This window comes from Chrysemys picta, chromosome 17 (genome assembly GCF_011386835.1).
Source record: "Chrysemys picta bellii isolate R12L10 chromosome 17, ASM1138683v2, whole genome shotgun sequence".
NCBI lineage: Eukaryota > Metazoa > Chordata > Testudines > Emydidae > Chrysemys > Chrysemys picta.
In genome coordinates this window covers 11605591-11623442 of record NC_088807.1, presented here as the reverse complement: position 1 = coordinate 11623442, position 17852 = coordinate 11605591, and the positions used below count along the sequence as shown (strand labels likewise).

At 42.9% G+C, this 17852-nt stretch overlaps 1 protein-coding gene across 5 annotated transcripts in view; it reads left to right on the top strand.

Moving 5' to 3' along the window:
- Positions 1-5994: 5994 nt before the first annotated feature.
- Positions 5995-17852, top strand: part of LOC112060584 (erythroid membrane-associated protein-like) — a 100959-nt gene continuing 89101 nt past the window's right edge. For 2 of the 5 annotated variants that reach the window (XM_065571447.1, XM_065571450.1), the window contains exons 1-2: positions 6002-6293; positions 9320-9341. In XM_065571447.1, the coding sequence (XP_065427519.1) occupies positions 9332-9341 (10 nt within the window). In that variant the 5' untranslated portion in view covers positions 6002-6293; positions 9320-9331. Of the gene's footprint in view, positions 6294-7327; positions 7475-9319; positions 9342-17852 lie in introns of those variants that run through there. The other 3 variants (XM_065571448.1, XM_065571446.1, XM_065571449.1) reach the window with 2 other exon arrangements.

Genomic DNA, 17852 nt, shown 5'->3' with positions numbered 1-17852 from the left:
TGTGTGGCTACAGAGGTGGGGAGGGGAAGAGGGTAGAGTGAGATTTTCAAAGCCAGCAAGGAGATTTTGATAGTAGCATTGCCAGGCCTTGGGCTACCGTGTGTTTTTCCTAAAGCCCCAGCTCCTGGAGGCACATGATTCTGTGAGAATCTCAGCTTTCATTTAAAACAAAAGTCAGTGTCTAGCTCTAGTAGTTGCAGAGAAAAGCTTAAAAATGAGACCTGAGTGTGACCGAAGAGAAATAAGAAGAACCTGAAATGTGGGTTTGGTTTGGTATTAAAATCTGATTACTTTTTAGCCAATCTCCTGATTTCTGAGGCCTCATTCATGGCGTTTGAAGGTTTGGGGTTGGCGACGCTGCAGCTCCCATTCACCCTGATTGCACAGGGCACTGCAAAGATCTCAACATTGCAGGCCATGAGAATCCAGGTTCCAAGGAGGGCAGGTCTAGCAGCACGGTGCCTTCAGGTCCCATGGCAGGACAGGAAGGAATCAGTGTTGCGGGGGCTCTGGGAGCCTCTCTCAGGGGCAGCAAGAGCAGGGTGACATGCTGCAAGATCCAACAATCCTGCCACCCAGAGCTAAGACCCAGTCACCCTAATATTATCTGGACCCCACAGCCTCCTGGGCCCGATCCTTTTCCTCTGCAGGACTGAGAAGGTCCCAGGGGGGTCACTTAGTGTCAGATCCCCCTACCCCAGCCATTCATGGGGCAGCATACACGGGGGACAGGGAGGGAAATAATTGGGATTCAAACTCTTTTTACCAGCGCCAGGAGGAGGATCCCCAGGTGTTGACATCAGGGGGTGCTACTACCCCTGAAATGGATCTTTACTGGATCCCGGTGGTGCAAATTACTGTCATACCAGTGAAAAAGGTCCTCAGTAATTATCTTCAGTACACAGCAGTTTATTGAGAAGGAATTACACAAGCGGTAAAGGGTTATATTAAGCACATAACTCCTATGTTAGACATTAAGAGCTATACATTCCTCTTAGCGAGTCTCTTTCACAAACATACACAAACAGGCCCTGCACTAGCCTCATGCAGTTCCTGCTAGGCAAACAGAGAAGGTGGTTACCAATTTTATAGATGGCTTCTTCTCTCCTGGTCTGTTCTTCTCAGCCCTCTGGTCTGTCTCGGATTCCCTTGAGGCAAGGCCTTGATTGCCTTAGACCCCTCTAGTTCACAGTCCTACTCGAGCCCACGGAGCAGAGTTTTGGCTACTCTGTCTAGCAGCGTTGCTTCTTCAAATGTCAATTAAGGAATCCCAACAACAGTAATTTACTTTGCTTAATTCTTATACTCTTTTTCCTCAAAGGAGCCACATGTCTTAAAAGCATGCCCAGTGGGCGTGTGGTTATGAATTTTACCTAATTAGTGTTTTAGAAGAGGCTGGTGGGGGATGGGGGGGAATGGTACCGAACGAAGATCACCCCACGTTTACTCACTCATCACTCATTCACTCTGGCTCTCTGCGTAGTGTCCTTGCTGTAAGGTCACTATAACTAGGTCCACCTGTGCTCCATGCTAGAACTTTATACATGTGATATTTACTTTTGTATGGGCCCATATTTGTCATCCAATAGGTTCAATATCGATTGTACATGCAGACTTTGCCAGTTCTTTATCAAATGTGCTTCTGCTTAAACGGAACCTGCTTCCAGGATCCTCTGCAGCCATTCAGCCATGTTTAATTCATGTCAAGTTATGTTCTCACCATTCATTCAGTATGGCCACACCAATATGGCACCATCCCAATAGCAGGAGGCACACACAGACCTGCCACCTCATCATCATGGGGACACCCCGGACAGAGCAGGGATGGTTAATACCTCCCTAGACTGCCTGAGGGGGCTGGCAGTGCAGGAAACATGCCCCATCCATCATCTGACCTGATCCACTCTGTTCCAAGGCAGAGCATCTCCCCAGGGACAGAAGAGGATGTCACCCCTCCCAGGCTGCTCTGCCTCCTGCCCAGGCCTGGCACTAGGAATTTTCATCCCCCATTATCCACCTCATTTCCTCCCCTTGATGGTTCTCTGATCATCCATTGGTGCAGGTGCCCCGCGATAACAGTGCAGGGAACTCCAGCATCAGAGCAGGGGCACTTCTGAGGTAACACCAGTGATACCCACACCGCTATGCCCACTGAAGAAGGAGCCTGGCTCAGTGCCTGCCATCACCTTGGACAACACAGCAGATGAGTGACCCAGGGCTCTCCACAGCTAACCGCATGAGGCTCTACAGCATGAGTTAAAGAGCCAGGCTGTGCAGCTGGGGCTATGACAGACTCATGTGCTGTGTGGATCAGGCCCAGAGGGGACCACACCCTGGCTAATAGGTGACATCTGGGCACCTTTCTCCACTGCTTTTGTAGTGCGATACACTGCTCTGAAGAGTGCATCTGCAGCGAACATAAATTGACAGAGTGTTAAGGTCACAACCAAATCATACTTCTACAGCTATTTCATCATTCCTTAGAATCCTTAAGGTACAATGATGTAGTGGTTTGCCAAATAATGCTATCAGGGGCTTGTGGTCTGTTTCAGCATCCACTGTCTTGACATAAATATATTGCTTGAGAGAGAAACAAATTGAGGATTGCCCAGAGTGTGTCATGGATGTCCCTGGTCAGAGGAGTCACGATTGCATGAACTGGTTCATAGATCATAGAATCATAGAAGAATCATAGAAGATTAAGGTTGGAGAGACCTCAGGTTGGAGAGACCTCAGGAGGTCATCTAGTCCAACCCCCTGCTCATAGCAGGACCAACACCAACTAAATCAGCCCAGCCAGAGCTTTATCAAGATGGGCCTTAAAAACCTCTAAGGATGGAGATTCCAACACCTCTCTAGGTAACCCATTCCAGTGCTTCACCACTCTTCTAGTGAAATAGTGTTTTCTAATATACAACATAGACCTCCCTCACTGCAACTTGAGACCATTGCTCCTTGTTCTGTCATCTGTCACCACTGAGACAGCTTAGCTCCATCCTTTCTGGAACCTCCTTTCAGATAGTTGAAGGCTGCTATCAAATCCCACCTCACTCTTCTGCAGACTAAATAAGCCCTGTTCCCTCAGTCTCTCCTCATAAGTCATGTCCCCCTGCCCTCTAATCATTTTTGTTGCCCTTCGCTGGACTTGCTTCAACTTGTACATATCCTTTCTCTAGTGAGGGGCCAAAAACTGGACACAATACTCCAGATGTGGCCTCACTAGTGCCAAATAGAGGGGAATAATCACTTCCCTCAATCTGCTGATCCTCCTAATCCTACTAATGCAACCCAATATGCTGTTAGCCTTCTTGGCAACAAGGGCACACTGTTAACTCATATCCAGCTTCTCGTCCACTGTAATCCCCAGGTCCTTTTCTGCAGAACTGCTGCTTAGCCAGTCGGTCCCCAGCCTGTAGCAGTGCATGGGATTCTTCCATCCTAAGTGCAGGACTCTGCATTTGTCCTTGTTGAACCTCATCAGATTTCCTTAAGCCCAATCCTCCAATTTGTCTAGGTCACTCTGTACCCTATCCCTACCCTCAAGTGTATCTACCTCTCCCCCCAGCTTCATGTCATCTGCAAACTTGCTGAGGGTGCAATCCATCCCATCATTCAGATAATTAATGAAGATGTTGAACAAAACCAGCCCCAGGACCGACCCCTGGGGCATTCCGCTTGATACCGGTGCCAACTAGCCATTGAGCCATTGATCACTATCCATTGAGCCCGATGATCTAGCCAGCTTTCTATCCACCTTATAGTCCATTCATCTAATCCATACTTTTTAAACTTGCTGATAAGAATACTGTGGGAGACTGTATCAAAAGCTTTGCTAAAGTCAAGATATATCACGTCCACTGCTTTCCCCATATCCACAGAGCCAGTTATCTCATCATAGAAGGTAATCACCTTGGTCAGGCATGACTTGCCATTGGTGAATCCATGTTGACTGTTCCTGATCACTGTCCTCTCCTCCAAGTGCTTAAAATGGATTCCTTGAGGACTGCTCCATGATTTTTCCAAGGACTGAGGTGAGGCTGACTGCTCTGTAGTTCCCTAGATTCCCCTTCTTTTCTTTTTTTAAAGATGGGCACTATATTTGCCTTTTTCCAATTGTCCAGGACCTCCCCTGATAACCATGAGTTTTCAAAGATAATGTCTAGTGGCTCTGCAATCACATCAGCCAACTCCTTCAGCACCCTTGGAAGCATTAGATCCGGCCCCATGGACATGTGCATGTCCAGCTTTTCTAAATAGTCCTTAACCTGCTCTTTCACCACAGATTATGTGAACTGTAAAATTAAAGAAATTAGTGGTAGTTTGTGTATGGAGAGTATGTTAAATTTCATCACTTTGGGATATGCACTGCAATGCCTCTGTTTAACCATGAACATTTAGATCAAGATGCAGAGCTGGTGGATGAAGTGACAGACACAGAGGACCCAAATAAAGCATTAGCTGAAATAATCAAACCAATGGAAAATGTTTAATGTGGAAGGTTGAACGTCTTCTTTGCTCAGCAAATTACAAAATCCTGCAGAGAAAAAACACTAAAACTTAGGGCACAGTTTGGGAACAAAAAAGGGTGTGCTGTAAAAATAAAATTAAGAAAACAACAAGTGCTTTAAATAAAATGTCAATTGAAAAGGACATTGTGAAGTGTGTTTTTATGGAGCCTGAGGAGTTGGGGGAGGTTGGTTGTCGAAAGGGAAGTAGGTTGCACGTGTAGTATATTTGTTGTTAGGTTACAGTTTGTTAACAACAACAAGAGACGTCTGAATGGCTTGTTCCTCTAACAAGGGCCCCCGGGTGCTTTTGCATGTTTGGGGCATCTGGGCCTTTGCAAAGTAGCCCTAGAACCCCTCTTAAATCATACCATCTTCCACTTAAACTTTGTCTTTTCATTTTCCCCCAGGGTCACTTCATTGGGACTTTAGTGATCATGACACCTCTGTTTTCAGCAAGGTCTCAGGTCTCTCATCTACTGGTTCATATTATTTAATGCTGTAAAGCGTCTAGGGTTACAGTTTGCATAAAAGTGTTGTATAAAACAAAAAAATAATTCTGTAGGGAACCTAAAAAAGGTAATAATAAACACATTTGTAATTGTTGCTTTACAGGCTCTGCTACAATGTATCTCCAAGTATGTTACCCCACAATGTTTTTGTTAATCTTATTTATGTATTATTTCTGATAGTCCATTGGATGGGGGAGATATTACCTCATAGTGTGGGAAAGTGTTTCTGAATGACAAACTAAAGCATAACAACTAACAAAGAATGGCTGCCTACAAAACTGTTCCACTGAAAAAGATTTCAGTCAGTTATCAATATACCCTTAAAACTCAAGACAGCTTTCTTATCCCCATGTCCTGTTCACTATGGCTGTGGCTTTTGTCTTTTTTATTTCTTTTTTTTTTAAACCCATCACTTGTGCGGGGGAGGTTAAGCGTAGTTGCATTTTTAAATCTTTCTTTACAATTTACAGGCATGGCATGGAAGAAATCATGTGTCACAGGAACAATAGCATCCCTGCCGCACTTTCTCCAGGGACTAATTGTCAGGTGTAGAAAATGTTTAAATTACAAGCTACCACTTTCAGTTTGAAAGGGGTTTCCTGGTCCTGCTTGCATCCAGGTGGTGCTGCAGAAAGATGTGCAATCTGGGTCTTTCAGCAGTCAGCTGACGGAGAGCCAGCCTAGGGCAAGGTAGGGTGAATTCTGCCTCTCTGTTTTAGGGATCAGCCTGCTCTTTCCCCCTCTGTTTTGGGGTTCTTGTCTGCTAGGGTTCTGGCTTCTAAGGAATAAGCAGTGTTAGGTTGCAACTTTATGACAAGAATATTTAATGTTTATCTAACCTCTCTGTGTGTATGCCATGAACAGAGCACTAATAACTGGTGATTGGTCTTTTACCAATAGCAAAGTACTACCCTAATCTTGTTATTGGCTCAGGTGTGCTTGTCAGTGTCAAAGGGCTGCCCACTTCCTGCTCACCTGCTCAGACAGGAATAGCAGGTGCACAGCAGCATTTTAAGCCTCCACATCCGGATCCAAAGTTCAGAACAGTTTGCAGGAGCATATGTGGAAGGGGAGACTTACAAACCTTAAGCCTTTGGGCACCTTTGCATCACAATTCATCATCCAGGCCATAGTTATTCATCAACCAAATACTGCAATAAAACTGAAAACCATTTTCTAAGAGAAAGAATCAGACAGAATAGAGAGATTTGCTTGGGTCTGTTACACTCAAGGAGATTCTATAAGGCCAAGAGGCAGACTGAAATTCCAGACAAATGTGAGTCTCAATATTAGCAATACTCTTCATATTATTAATCTGTTTCTGCTCTATTTGAGACTAGCAGGAGCTGTTATGATGTATTTTCAGTAGCGTTTTCCTCTCAGTTTTCCTCTTCTGTTTATCTAGTTTCTGTCTATCCTGTCCAGAGGCACACTGGGTGCATCTGAAGCTCCATTGTCTGTGCCTGCACTTGTGGAATTATAGATGGTCACTGATTAGGGGATGTCTTTCTGTATTTGGTAGTTGGGATTATAATACACTATTATTAATACATTAGTGTCTTGTCTCATAGTTTGCATCACCGTATTCCTGCCCAGTAACAGAACAAGTTGGGTCTTTTTGATCAAAGCTAAATTTAAACAAAAGAGTTGTTTCAACTAAATCAATATTTTCATGAAAAATATTATTGTAAAAAAATATTTTATATTCCTATGTTCTTCAGTTGGTTTTTATCCCATTATTCCCTGCTGGTACCTACAGTATGTTGGTGGAATTATGGTTATTTGTAGGGCAATTGGCTTTACTGTGAGAAGGCTCTCTCTCTGTTCAGCTGATGGCATCACTGTGATAGCTCTTGCCCTCCTATTTGGTGCTGTTCTGTGTTCTGACATGTTGCCCTTACATTTAAGAGGAAAAGTTAATATTTAAAGATTGAGCTGCTCTGTAAATAGCAGAAACTCTAGGGCTCTCCGAGTCTAGGCTCCCAACTCTGCAGCAGGAGCCTGGAAATACAGGGGGCTCTCAAGTTTTTCAGGCTCATTGCTGTAGTTCTGGGAGTCTGGAGGTTCTGGGACATGCTCCCTGGATCTGCAACTCTGGGACAGCCAGCCATGTGGGCTGATCTGGGGCTGGAGACCCAGGGCTTCTGGGTCAGCTGGAAGTGCAGCCCTTGGGAGTCCCAGAAGCTGCAGAGTGAAACGGAGTGAACCGAGCTATATAATTCCACCTACACTGCACTCTTATCATCCAGAAATGCTGCGTGGCAGGGTTTAATGTTTAACTACAGAATCATCCTGTTTTTCAAATGAGGCTAAGAGAGCTGGGCACCCTAGTTCCACAGATTTTCAGTTAGTCCCCTTTGAAAATCCCAATTTAATGGTCCTGTAGTGTTGTGTGACAACTGTATTAGCTATGTAGCCATGACAGACCCAGGATATTGGCAAGAGATTGTGAGTGAGGTAATGTCTTTTATTGGATCAACTTCTGTTGGTGAGAGAGTGAAGCGTTCGAGCTTACAGAGAGCTCTCCTTCAGTTCTAGGAAAGTCACTGCTAAATACAAGGGGGAAAGGAAAGGATGGGTGGGGAAAGCAGCTGGAGGTGGCGGGGTGGGGGGGAGCGTTGTTAGTGGGTTATAGATTGTTGCAATAAGCCATAAATCCAGTGTCTCTATTCTGTTCATGATTTTTAGCATCTAGCAATGTTTTGAATTTGAGCTCCCTGACACGTTTTTTGAAAATGTTGGGCATGTTTCCTTTGAGGATTAGGACTGACAGGTCAGATATCAGTCACCCACCTTGCTTCTCAACTGTATAAGCTGTTAGGGAAAAGTTTATACCCTAACCTACAGTCAGTGTTGATTTAAAGCTTCACATCTCCTTATCACGTGAGAATTTGTTTAATGGAACAAATTTTACAATGAACCTTCTTAGTTCTAAGTACAGGAAGAGCTGGCAATGGCACTTTAATTAACATTGCCTAACTTTCCTGTACAAAGCCCTGTATTTTTTTCTTTTTCTTTTTCTTTTCAGTGGCTTGTATCTTTGCCAAACTTTCACTGTTTGGGCTGAAATTTTCCTACTTGGTCTCTGCTTCTGGTTAAACTATTTTTAGAAAGTTTAAGTAAAAATGATCCAGTCATTTCTGAGAATTAACTTAGGAGAAAATACTGCATAATTATGGTGTATTGAAAACTGTATTAAAATGATAGGCTATCGCTTTAAATTGTCAGGAGTTATTCCTAGGGGGCTCTGTAGGGAAGTGTGTGATCTGGGTCTACACTAATCAGTCCGCAAAGAACCAGCCTTTATATATGCTCTATCTAAAACTGCAGTTTCTTAGATTTAAGCACACACAGACATAATCAATAGGTTTAGAACATCCCAGATATTTACCTAAAATCTGGAACAGTATTGAATAATTAACAGCAAGTTTGCAGTGTCCAGTTGCTACCCAACGGGGAGAAAGGGTGTCAGGAAAAATGTCTCTCAAGATGGCTTCAGAGGACTGCTCCAAAATACACTCTATTAGCTAATCTTTAATAACTAATTTCTGCAAAACACACAGGTCATTATGACCCTTACTGGATCATCAGTCTTCTAACTTTCAATAAACTTTCTAATATCAGAGGCGTCTAAACTCAAGGTTTTCCAACCACCAAGATGGGTTGAATGATTCCAATCTACAGGTTCAGGTGAAGCTGAGGGGAGCCAAATGCCTGAAGGAAGCCTTGTTAGCAGCCCTGAAAATAGATGCAGCCTACTGAGCAGAAAACCAGACCAGTTGGTTAGTTCACTGTGAAAAGTTTGCCCAGCATAAAACAGGAACTCTGTGGCAGAGACAGGGGTAGAATTCAGTTCCCCTGCACAGCAATCAGCTGCCCTAACCATGAGCCCCTCCTTTATTTTCCTGAAATCCCGCCTCATTCACTACACATCCTCCAACTTCTGCGACAAATGAGGTGGGGACCTGTAGACAACAGCTTTCTTCACTACACGAGCCTACTTCATAGTCAGAGCATGGTCCATCCTGTGCACTGAATGAGGCAAGGGTTCTGTAGAAAATAAATAGTATGAGATCATGTAACTAAAGATGGTATCACAATGCATACAGCGAGGGGGCTGAATTAAGTCAAGCATGTTTGAGATTTATGCAGGCCTCTAACCTCCAAATTAAAAAAAAAAGAAGCATATTAAGATGTATGTAGTATGGCCACTCTTCCTGTAATACATTAACAAATCTTCTTATCGCTTAGATACATTTTCACACATGAATTTAACAATTGGTATTGAATTTTCTCTTTCAGGAAATAAACAAGATGCCACTAAGTAAGTATACATTGATTTCCAAATATTTTCACTAAATTTTATTTTCAATATTATTGGGTCCCTGATTGATCCCTATATACCCAGACTGTTCTAGCTAGAAAAGAGGTATTTGGAGCCCACATCTTTGGATGTGAAAATTAATTACAGAAGAAAGGTTAACTCACAGGCTTAATTGCTCTTTCTGTAAAGTTTAAGGACTGGATTGATATCAGAATATTATGGTAAATTATGAGTTGACATATAATTTTAATGGGAAATTAACACACTATAAATTTCTGTATTATATTTTATTAGCAACTATGGGATAACAGTTTTTTATTGGTCAAAAGGTATATGATATGCTAGGGCAGTTTTCAAGAAGACAATTTGGTGCAGGATCCCCTTGGGACATTAAACAGGTCCTTAAAATTCCTTTGCCTACAAGTAACCTTGGGAAAGCCTGCCCAGAACATTTCAGCCACTGGGGAGGAATAGCTCAGTGGTTTGAGCATTGGCCTGCTAAACCCAGTGTTGTGAGTTCAATCCTTGAGGGGGCCACTTAGGGATCTGGGGGCAAAATCAGTACTTGGTCCTGCTAGTGAAGGCAGGGGGCTGGACTCAATGACCTTTCTGGGTCCCTTCCAGTTCTAGGAGATAAGTATATCTCCATATATATATATATATATATATATATAGACCTCCAAAAACCAGATAGTCCATGTCTAACCATATATATGGAAAACCATTCATGTGCAGACACAAATACTTTGCATCTGAACATGTGGCTTGAACACTGTATACACCACACACAACCCAGTGTCTGAAATATTCTGGGCATGTATCCCTGGGGTTAGCTGTAGGCAAAAGAATTGTAAGGATCTGTCTAATATGCCAAGAGGGTATATATATTTCCCTCTTTCAGAGAGTTTCCAGGCAGGAAAGAGGTGGCTCAAAGGATTTGCAGATGAATTTGTGCGAGGAAAGCTGCACCTTCACGGTGGTTGCCACTTGTTCTAATTACCTCATGCCTCATAGTAGGATTCCTTGTTGACCTTGGTGAGGGTGTGGCAGATTATCACATGGGGAAGGCATCAGAACAACATGGAAGTTGGGGAAAGGGCCTGGAGGGGAGAATCATAATCCCAAGTGTTGCTGCTCTCGTGCATGACCATTTCTATGGAAAGTGAGAGGAGATGTGGAAAGGCAGAGGATGAATTGTCTTGTCTGGGGGAAGGAAGATAGTCAAATGGCTGGGTAGGGCAGAAGATCAGTTTATGGTTTGAAATGGGGGAAGCAAAGGAGAATTTGCATAATGTTGCCTGAGACAGCAAATTGGTAATATGGGGCTAGAGACAAAAAGTGAACTGGATTGAAGAGGCTGTGGGAGTAGAGGAGGCATTGCTGGAGTTGCACAGGATCAAGTTGTCAGACTCATCTCAGATCAGACTGTCAAAAAACTAGTCAGACAATCCCAAACCAGTGGTATCTATAATAAGATTTAACCAAACTACCAACAAATGTATGATCTTGGATCACTATACTAGCTTAACTTGGAGCCACAGACAGTCCCCTTAGACACTTCAACCCATATTACCACCCAGACAAATAGTTTTGGGGACCTCAGGACGGGCAGGGATGGTGTCCCTAGCCTCTGTTTGCCAGAAGCTGGGAATGGGCAACAGGGGATGGATCACTTGATGATTACCTCTTCTATTCATTCCCTCTGGGGCACCTGGCATTGGCCACTGTCAGAAGACAGGATACTGGGCTAGATGGACCTTTGGTCTGACCCAGTATGACTGTTCTTGTGTTCTTATATTGTCTGAAATGGTCCTAAAATAACTTATGATACAGAACAGCAAAGACACTATGCCAGATGGCATTAGGAATCTCAACTCTGTAACTCCTGGCTTTGTCCAGTCTCCTAGGGACTGTAATACTTTGGTCTCATTTCAGTTGTCAGGTTTAGTGTTTGGGTGCTGGATGGTGCTGGTGGCCTGTGATATACAGGAAATCAGACTAGATGATACAGTGGTCCCTGAACTCTATGATCCACCTTAATATTTCTGTAATATATTTTATTGACTTGTGAGCATGCACAGCTACCAAAATGTGCACAACTGATAGTCTGAAAATATTTGTATGCAATAATTTCAGTCTTAGGTGTACCCCAGGAAAGAAGGAGTTCCACAATTAAGTCCAAAGCCTCAACTAATTCAGTTGTCACTAACTTTAGAATTGTCTGCAGTTAGTGAAAATAAGAGACACTCTGTAGCTAAGTAGTAGCAATAGAATTGGGTCCCACTTCAGCTGCCTCAGTCAGGTTGCACAGTATATTACCCAGAAATGAATTTGTTCCTAAACATGAACGTCTGCATTTATAGGGTTAATTCCCCCCTGGCAGAAGTCCTATGCATCACTTAAGTCCCTGCTAAAATCTCAAAATAGGATTTACATTGGACTGCAAAGTGTTACTGCAGTGTTCCTGCAAGTGCAAGACATGGAGTATTGCTTAAATTGAGGTGTTATAGATCATCTTGTTACTAATTGGCCAAATTGAATTCCAGTTGATGTCAGTGAGAGTCTCTCCATTGACTTGAATGGATTCGAATCAGGCCCATAGTGAACATCTCTTGTTTATTTTGTAATGCACTCAGGCACTGGAATATGAGGGATTAAGTTATTACAACATGATTTAGGCTCTGACTCAGTGCTGAAATATCAGGTAGAGAAGGCGAAATAATGTTAGGCTATAGCTACACATACAATGACAAGCAGAGAACAGGCACTGCACGTGTTGCTACACACTGCAGGGAAAGGCTCCAGCAGCAGGGACTTGCAGGAAATGGAATGCTAAATTGTAGTATACTGCTCTGCCAATAGGCTTCATGGTGTTATTTAAACCTTAGCCATTCCGGGCAGAGCATTAAAGGATCTTATGATGAACACCTCTGGTGTATATAAACAAACTCTGTAGCCACTCCATTTCTGATATAGAAGTACATGACATGGTGTCAGGAGTAAAGTAAGAACAGAAACAGAAGGGAAACTGCAATAAAGGTTGCATATAGAAGAAACCAGAAACAAACATTGCAGTATCTCATCACCATACCACTTTTCAACGCCCCAAAGAACTTCAGCTTTGACAAACCTTCACAATGGACAGACTGGAAGCAAGATTTTGCATTCCTACCAAACTCCACAAAGAAACTGGAGATATACAGGCATTATCTTTAATTTATGCTATTGGGAAGCAGGCAGCAAATCTTTAAATGCTTTGACTTTACTGAAAGTAGTCATAAAGATGAATATGAAAGGTTTTGGGTATGTTTGATGCAGAGCCAAAGTGGGGATTTTTTGTAATATTTTTATGAGAACTGTTTGTGCCTCAGTTTCCCCTATATGCTACATTGTTGCTTAGTGATTGGAAAGGGACAGTTTGCTCTCAGGGCAGGCTAAGATACAGGTGTGAATGGTACACAGCTGTCTGGGGCTTGGGCTCACTATCAGTGGAGCCTCTGAAAAGACAATAGCAAATCCAATCACTGGGACATTGAAACCTAGCAATCAATGACCATAGATTTCCCAGCTCTCAGCAGGAACAAAGGACTAGAGACGTGTGAAACTGGGGTAAAAGTGTTGGCTGCTGGAAGTAGTCAGGGTCATACCTGGGATTCTGATCAAGGAGGTCAGATGGAGGGAGAGACGGAGCTTGAACAATGGTGGTTCACTACAGCTTAGCTGGGCTCTGGCTTTGCAGAATGGACTATGCTTTAACCTTCATTTCTCCATACTAATCAAGGACTTCCTATACTTCATTCCCGTCAACTACTAAACCCTACTGTTTGACAGCATTGGCTGAGTGCCACTGCAGATGCTTATGGAGGTGCGTTGCTCCCTTAGATTACACAAAACTCCCTCAAGTGTCTGTCTCAGTGGGACTCACTGAATGGAGCTCAGAGTGTGAAAGAGGAGTGGTGACAGTCCAGAGCTCCAGTCTAAGGAGGCGGGTGAAGCCACATGACTTGTCCTGAAGGAAGAGTGGGACTCCAAGAAGCTCTGGCACACTGAAGGGGTTCCTCCCAGAAACTGTTCCAAAGCTGGGGCCGTAGTCCTGTGGATCTGTGACAGATGGATACTTTATACCTCAGAGACACGTGGTTTATGAAAGAGTATGTTTCCACCACAGAATTCAAGAGCCAGGGGAAATGTTGAATGTTTTTTAAATAGGGTTACCATATTTCAGGTTCCCAAAAAAAGAATACTGCCAGATGGAATGGAACTGGAGGGAGAGGGAGCTGAGGGTGTATATTTGGAGGTGCTGGAGGGGGTACCTGTAGCAGGGGTACTCACTGGAGGTGGGGTGCAGTGTTGCTCCCTGTCATGGTAGCAGGGTGGCTGGCACAAGCCCAGGACACAGTGATAGCTATCAATCAACGCCTCCCTGAAGGACCCCTCTGAAGGGCTGGGACCTGGAGTGTGTGTGGCCCGGATATATCAGCTGTGGCTTGCAGGGGAATGGACCAATTAGCTGTGGATGCAGGGAAGCGAATTGATCAGAGCTCTTTCTTAGCGGTAGCTTGTGTGCTGTGCAAAAACCCCAGACCTTTCCTATTATTTGAAAACATGAAAATATCAGAAACAGGCTAGTTATTGGGTTAAGAAATAAAAAAATTTAAAAAACCTTTCACAGCAGCTACAGTAGAAGAGAGATTTAATCCTAGCCACAGCTATTGAAATAGCAAAGCAGTCTGAACTGGGGAGAAAGCAAAACCAAGAGCAACAATCAAACTTGAAAAAGAATAAACTAATTTAGATGCAGTAAAGAGGCTCATCATGACTGTTCAAAGTCGTTATCATAAAACCCTTGATGCAAGAAGAGAGACTGCCCAGGCTGAGACACAAATTCCAGCCTATATGCACAAGGTGTGGAAAAAGTCATATCCTAAGAGAAGATGCATGTCTAGCCGGAGTTAGACAATGTAATTAATATATGAAATATAAACATTTTGCAGCTGTTTGCCACACAAAAGCAGTCAGGCAGTTTACTCATATTACCATTATTTCTGGGATCTGTCACACATGAAAACACAGAGTCTGCCTGGAGAGTGAAAGTGAATATTGGTAGCAAGAGTATGGACTTTAAAAATTGTTTCAGGAGCTGATGTCACACTCATCTCAGAAGGGACTTTCAATCACCTTCATCCCCTCCTAGAGCTGAAGTCACTTGACACAGCTCTGACTAGCCCTGAAGATATTCTGAATTCCATGGGCCAGTTCACCACAGAAACAATTGACCAACACAGAAGCTATGCATTCAGACTGTATGTCGTCAAGAGATCAAAGACCAACAATGTTCTCAGCCATAGGGTGACTGCCATGAAAGGCTTAAAGTGTGAAAGGTGGAAGAATTCAACAGAGGATTTCATGCTATTGGATTTTGAAAGGAGAAACAGTAATAATCAACTTAAGAGACAATGCTGAACCATACAATGTACAAAGACCCTACTAGGAAGACACTGGAAAAGACTAGCTGTAGATTTATGTGAATTCAGAGGACATTGTTTCATGGTTATTGTGGACAATTTTTCCAGGTATATAGAAATAATGTACTTGAAAGACAGACCATGTTGCAGCAATATCTAGAACCTGAAGTGCACTTTTGCTCACTTTGGTATTTCAGAACAACTAGTGAAGGACAATGGACCACAGTTCACTTCAGCAGAATTTGAGTTATTCTGAATGAAATACAATTTTGATCATATTCCTAGCATCCTACATTATGTCAAGTGAATGGAGAGGCTGAGAGAGCTGTACAACCAGCCAAGAAAATTGTACAGCAGGAAGATTTATTCTTTGTTCTCAGTTACAGATAAACACCAATAGCAGCTACTGGATATTGTCCAGCACAACTCCTCATGGGAAGTCAACTCAGAATGACTGTTCCAACTTTGGAAAAAAATCTCTCCCCAAAGTGGCCAGACATGAAGAAAGTAGCCAAATTGGATAAAAAGGCTGAAATAGCTTATGGACATTTTTACAAGAGATGTCACACAGTTGGAGAACTGCCAGTTCTAGAACCTGGTGACTGTGTTTGTGTCAAATTGGATGGAGAAAAAGAAAGTACAATTCCAGCTGACATAAAGAAAAAGAATTCAGCACCCAGACCAACCATTGAGAGTACAGCAGAAACCATCAATATCTACAGTTTGTTCCTCAGAAAGAACAAATCAACAGAACAAACTATACAGATTGCAGATTCAGAAGAACCCTCAAGGACTGCAAACAGCCAGTCTTTGCAACTAATGACAGCCAGATGGCCAAGTTGTTACATGTTGGGATCATATAATTATAAAACCAGTATGTTTCAGAGAGGGTTAACAGACTGATCTGTACTGTTTCTCAAAGATAGTGTGATACTGTAAATTATAGGAATGTAGAACTGAAAGGGGGAGGTGAAATGAAATGCTAAAGTGTATGATACAATTCTGCAACTAGGTGGCCTTGTGTTTCAAATGCCTTATTTAAATGACCCTCAACCATACCTGAGAGAACATTAAACAATCTAATGCTGAACACATCTCGTGTGTATGAGCAAGCTCTGTAGCCAGGCCTTATGTGATACAGAAGTACATGACAGCAGTGAAAGACTCAGGCAGGGGAGAAGCACTACACTGCTAAAAATAGCGGTGTAGGCACTGTGAACATATATTTTCTGGGGGTTCAGATATGTACTGTACTGTGCTCTACCTGCCTAAGATGTGTCTTGCTATCTACACTGCTATTTATAGCCATGCTGGATGGATGTTCAGCATCTGCATACTGCACATTGCCCTAGGTGTAAAGGCACCCTTAATGATAATGACCTATGAATAAGGTTTTCCACTGCTATACAGAAAGCTCTGTGCTTCTGTGGTGTCTGTCCAGATAAACGCTATATTTTGATAAGAGATTACCATACATTTATCAGTGCAGGGCAAGTGGGCAGAAGAAAAGGGTTCAGAGCGTTGTGTCTCACATGGTGTAAATGAGAGATGCTCTGCTGCTGAGTCTTGAGTTTAACGGTGGGGAAGGAGATGATGCAAATACCTGATTAGAGCTTGGCAAAACAAATATATGAAAACATCCACTGAAATGCTTGGAAAAATAAATATGTTTCTGTTTCACACCAGTCTGGGTTCCCATTTCCCATTCTGCCTCAGAAAATTAGAAGATTATGCTCCGGAACACAAACAGCGGCACTATTACAGGTGTTTTAAGATTCAAGTAGTGGGAGAAATGGCATGAGAGAAAGATGGAGCTCTGGAGACAGGGGAGAGACAAAGCAACTGAGAGAGGAATATTGCCCCTGAGGGGGAGATTGATAAATGAAGACTAGATCTTCTATGGAAAAGAAAGGCTGGCACTCAAAGGAAAGAAGACATTACTGCATTGAGTGACACTGTTTCATGGAGGTGGAAGGTGCAAGTATTTCCTTTTCTGATACTGACCTCTTTGTTAAGCGCATTGATATCTACTGATGAAAAGTGCTACATAAGAGCTAGGTATTATCTGCCATCTCTTTGTTGTAGAAGTCTACAGAGGTTCTGACGGTGGAACTAATTCAGCCTGGAGCTGCCATACAGTGCAGTAACACAGTAGCATTGGGCCTGCTGGCGGGGAAAAGGCTGTCCTCTACCAGATGAGAGGCAATGGAAGACACTGGAATGAGGTGCAGATAGCAAATACCAGCACTAGAGAAGTGGCACCTCCTCCAGCAGAGACGGGAGTGTGATTGCCCACTAGGGAGCCCTTCTCTTTAGTGACGACTAGGCATTCTCTGCCATGCAGCACCACAGAGTTCACGACCAACCTCATAGCTGTGTAATGAGGAGGAAAGGGTTGCCCTCTTGGGGAACAGGAGGGCTCATAGGAGAGTGAAAGAGCCCTAAAAGGCAGAGAAAGTTCTTTTGTTCTTGGCCTCAGCCCCCTGCAAACTGTCTCGCCATCTTCTCGAACTCTGCCCTTGCCACAGCTGTAATTATTGTATCAGAGGGATAGAACATCCTATTAATGGTGATCTGCAAGAGGAAATCATGGAGTTGTGCCATTTTTACCTTCTTTATCATGTAGAAAGTAGGTCTGAAACTGTTTGAGTTGTATTCTTCTGCTTGTTAGTTTATATTAAAAGTTTCAGGCCTGTCATTGCTAGAAGATTATGTGGTTTCTAGAAAACTAACGTATTGATGATTTCACAAGAACCAAGACAGTGAACGCTGAGCAGTTGAGAAGAGGAAGGGAATTTTTTTCCAGACCTTTTTAAACTTATTTTTGTTTTGGGGTTGTTGCTTTTTTCTACCTACTTAATTACAATGACTAATATTTTGTAGAAAACTCCTCTGTGTAAAGTGTCCGTATCCTTCTTACTTCAGTTAATGAAGTCAGACGTAATATTAATTTTCTAAGACCCTTAATAAAATAGAATTAAAATTAGAGGTGATTGACAAATTTCTAATAACCTTTTTAGATGGGGGGGAAAAATCATATGATGAA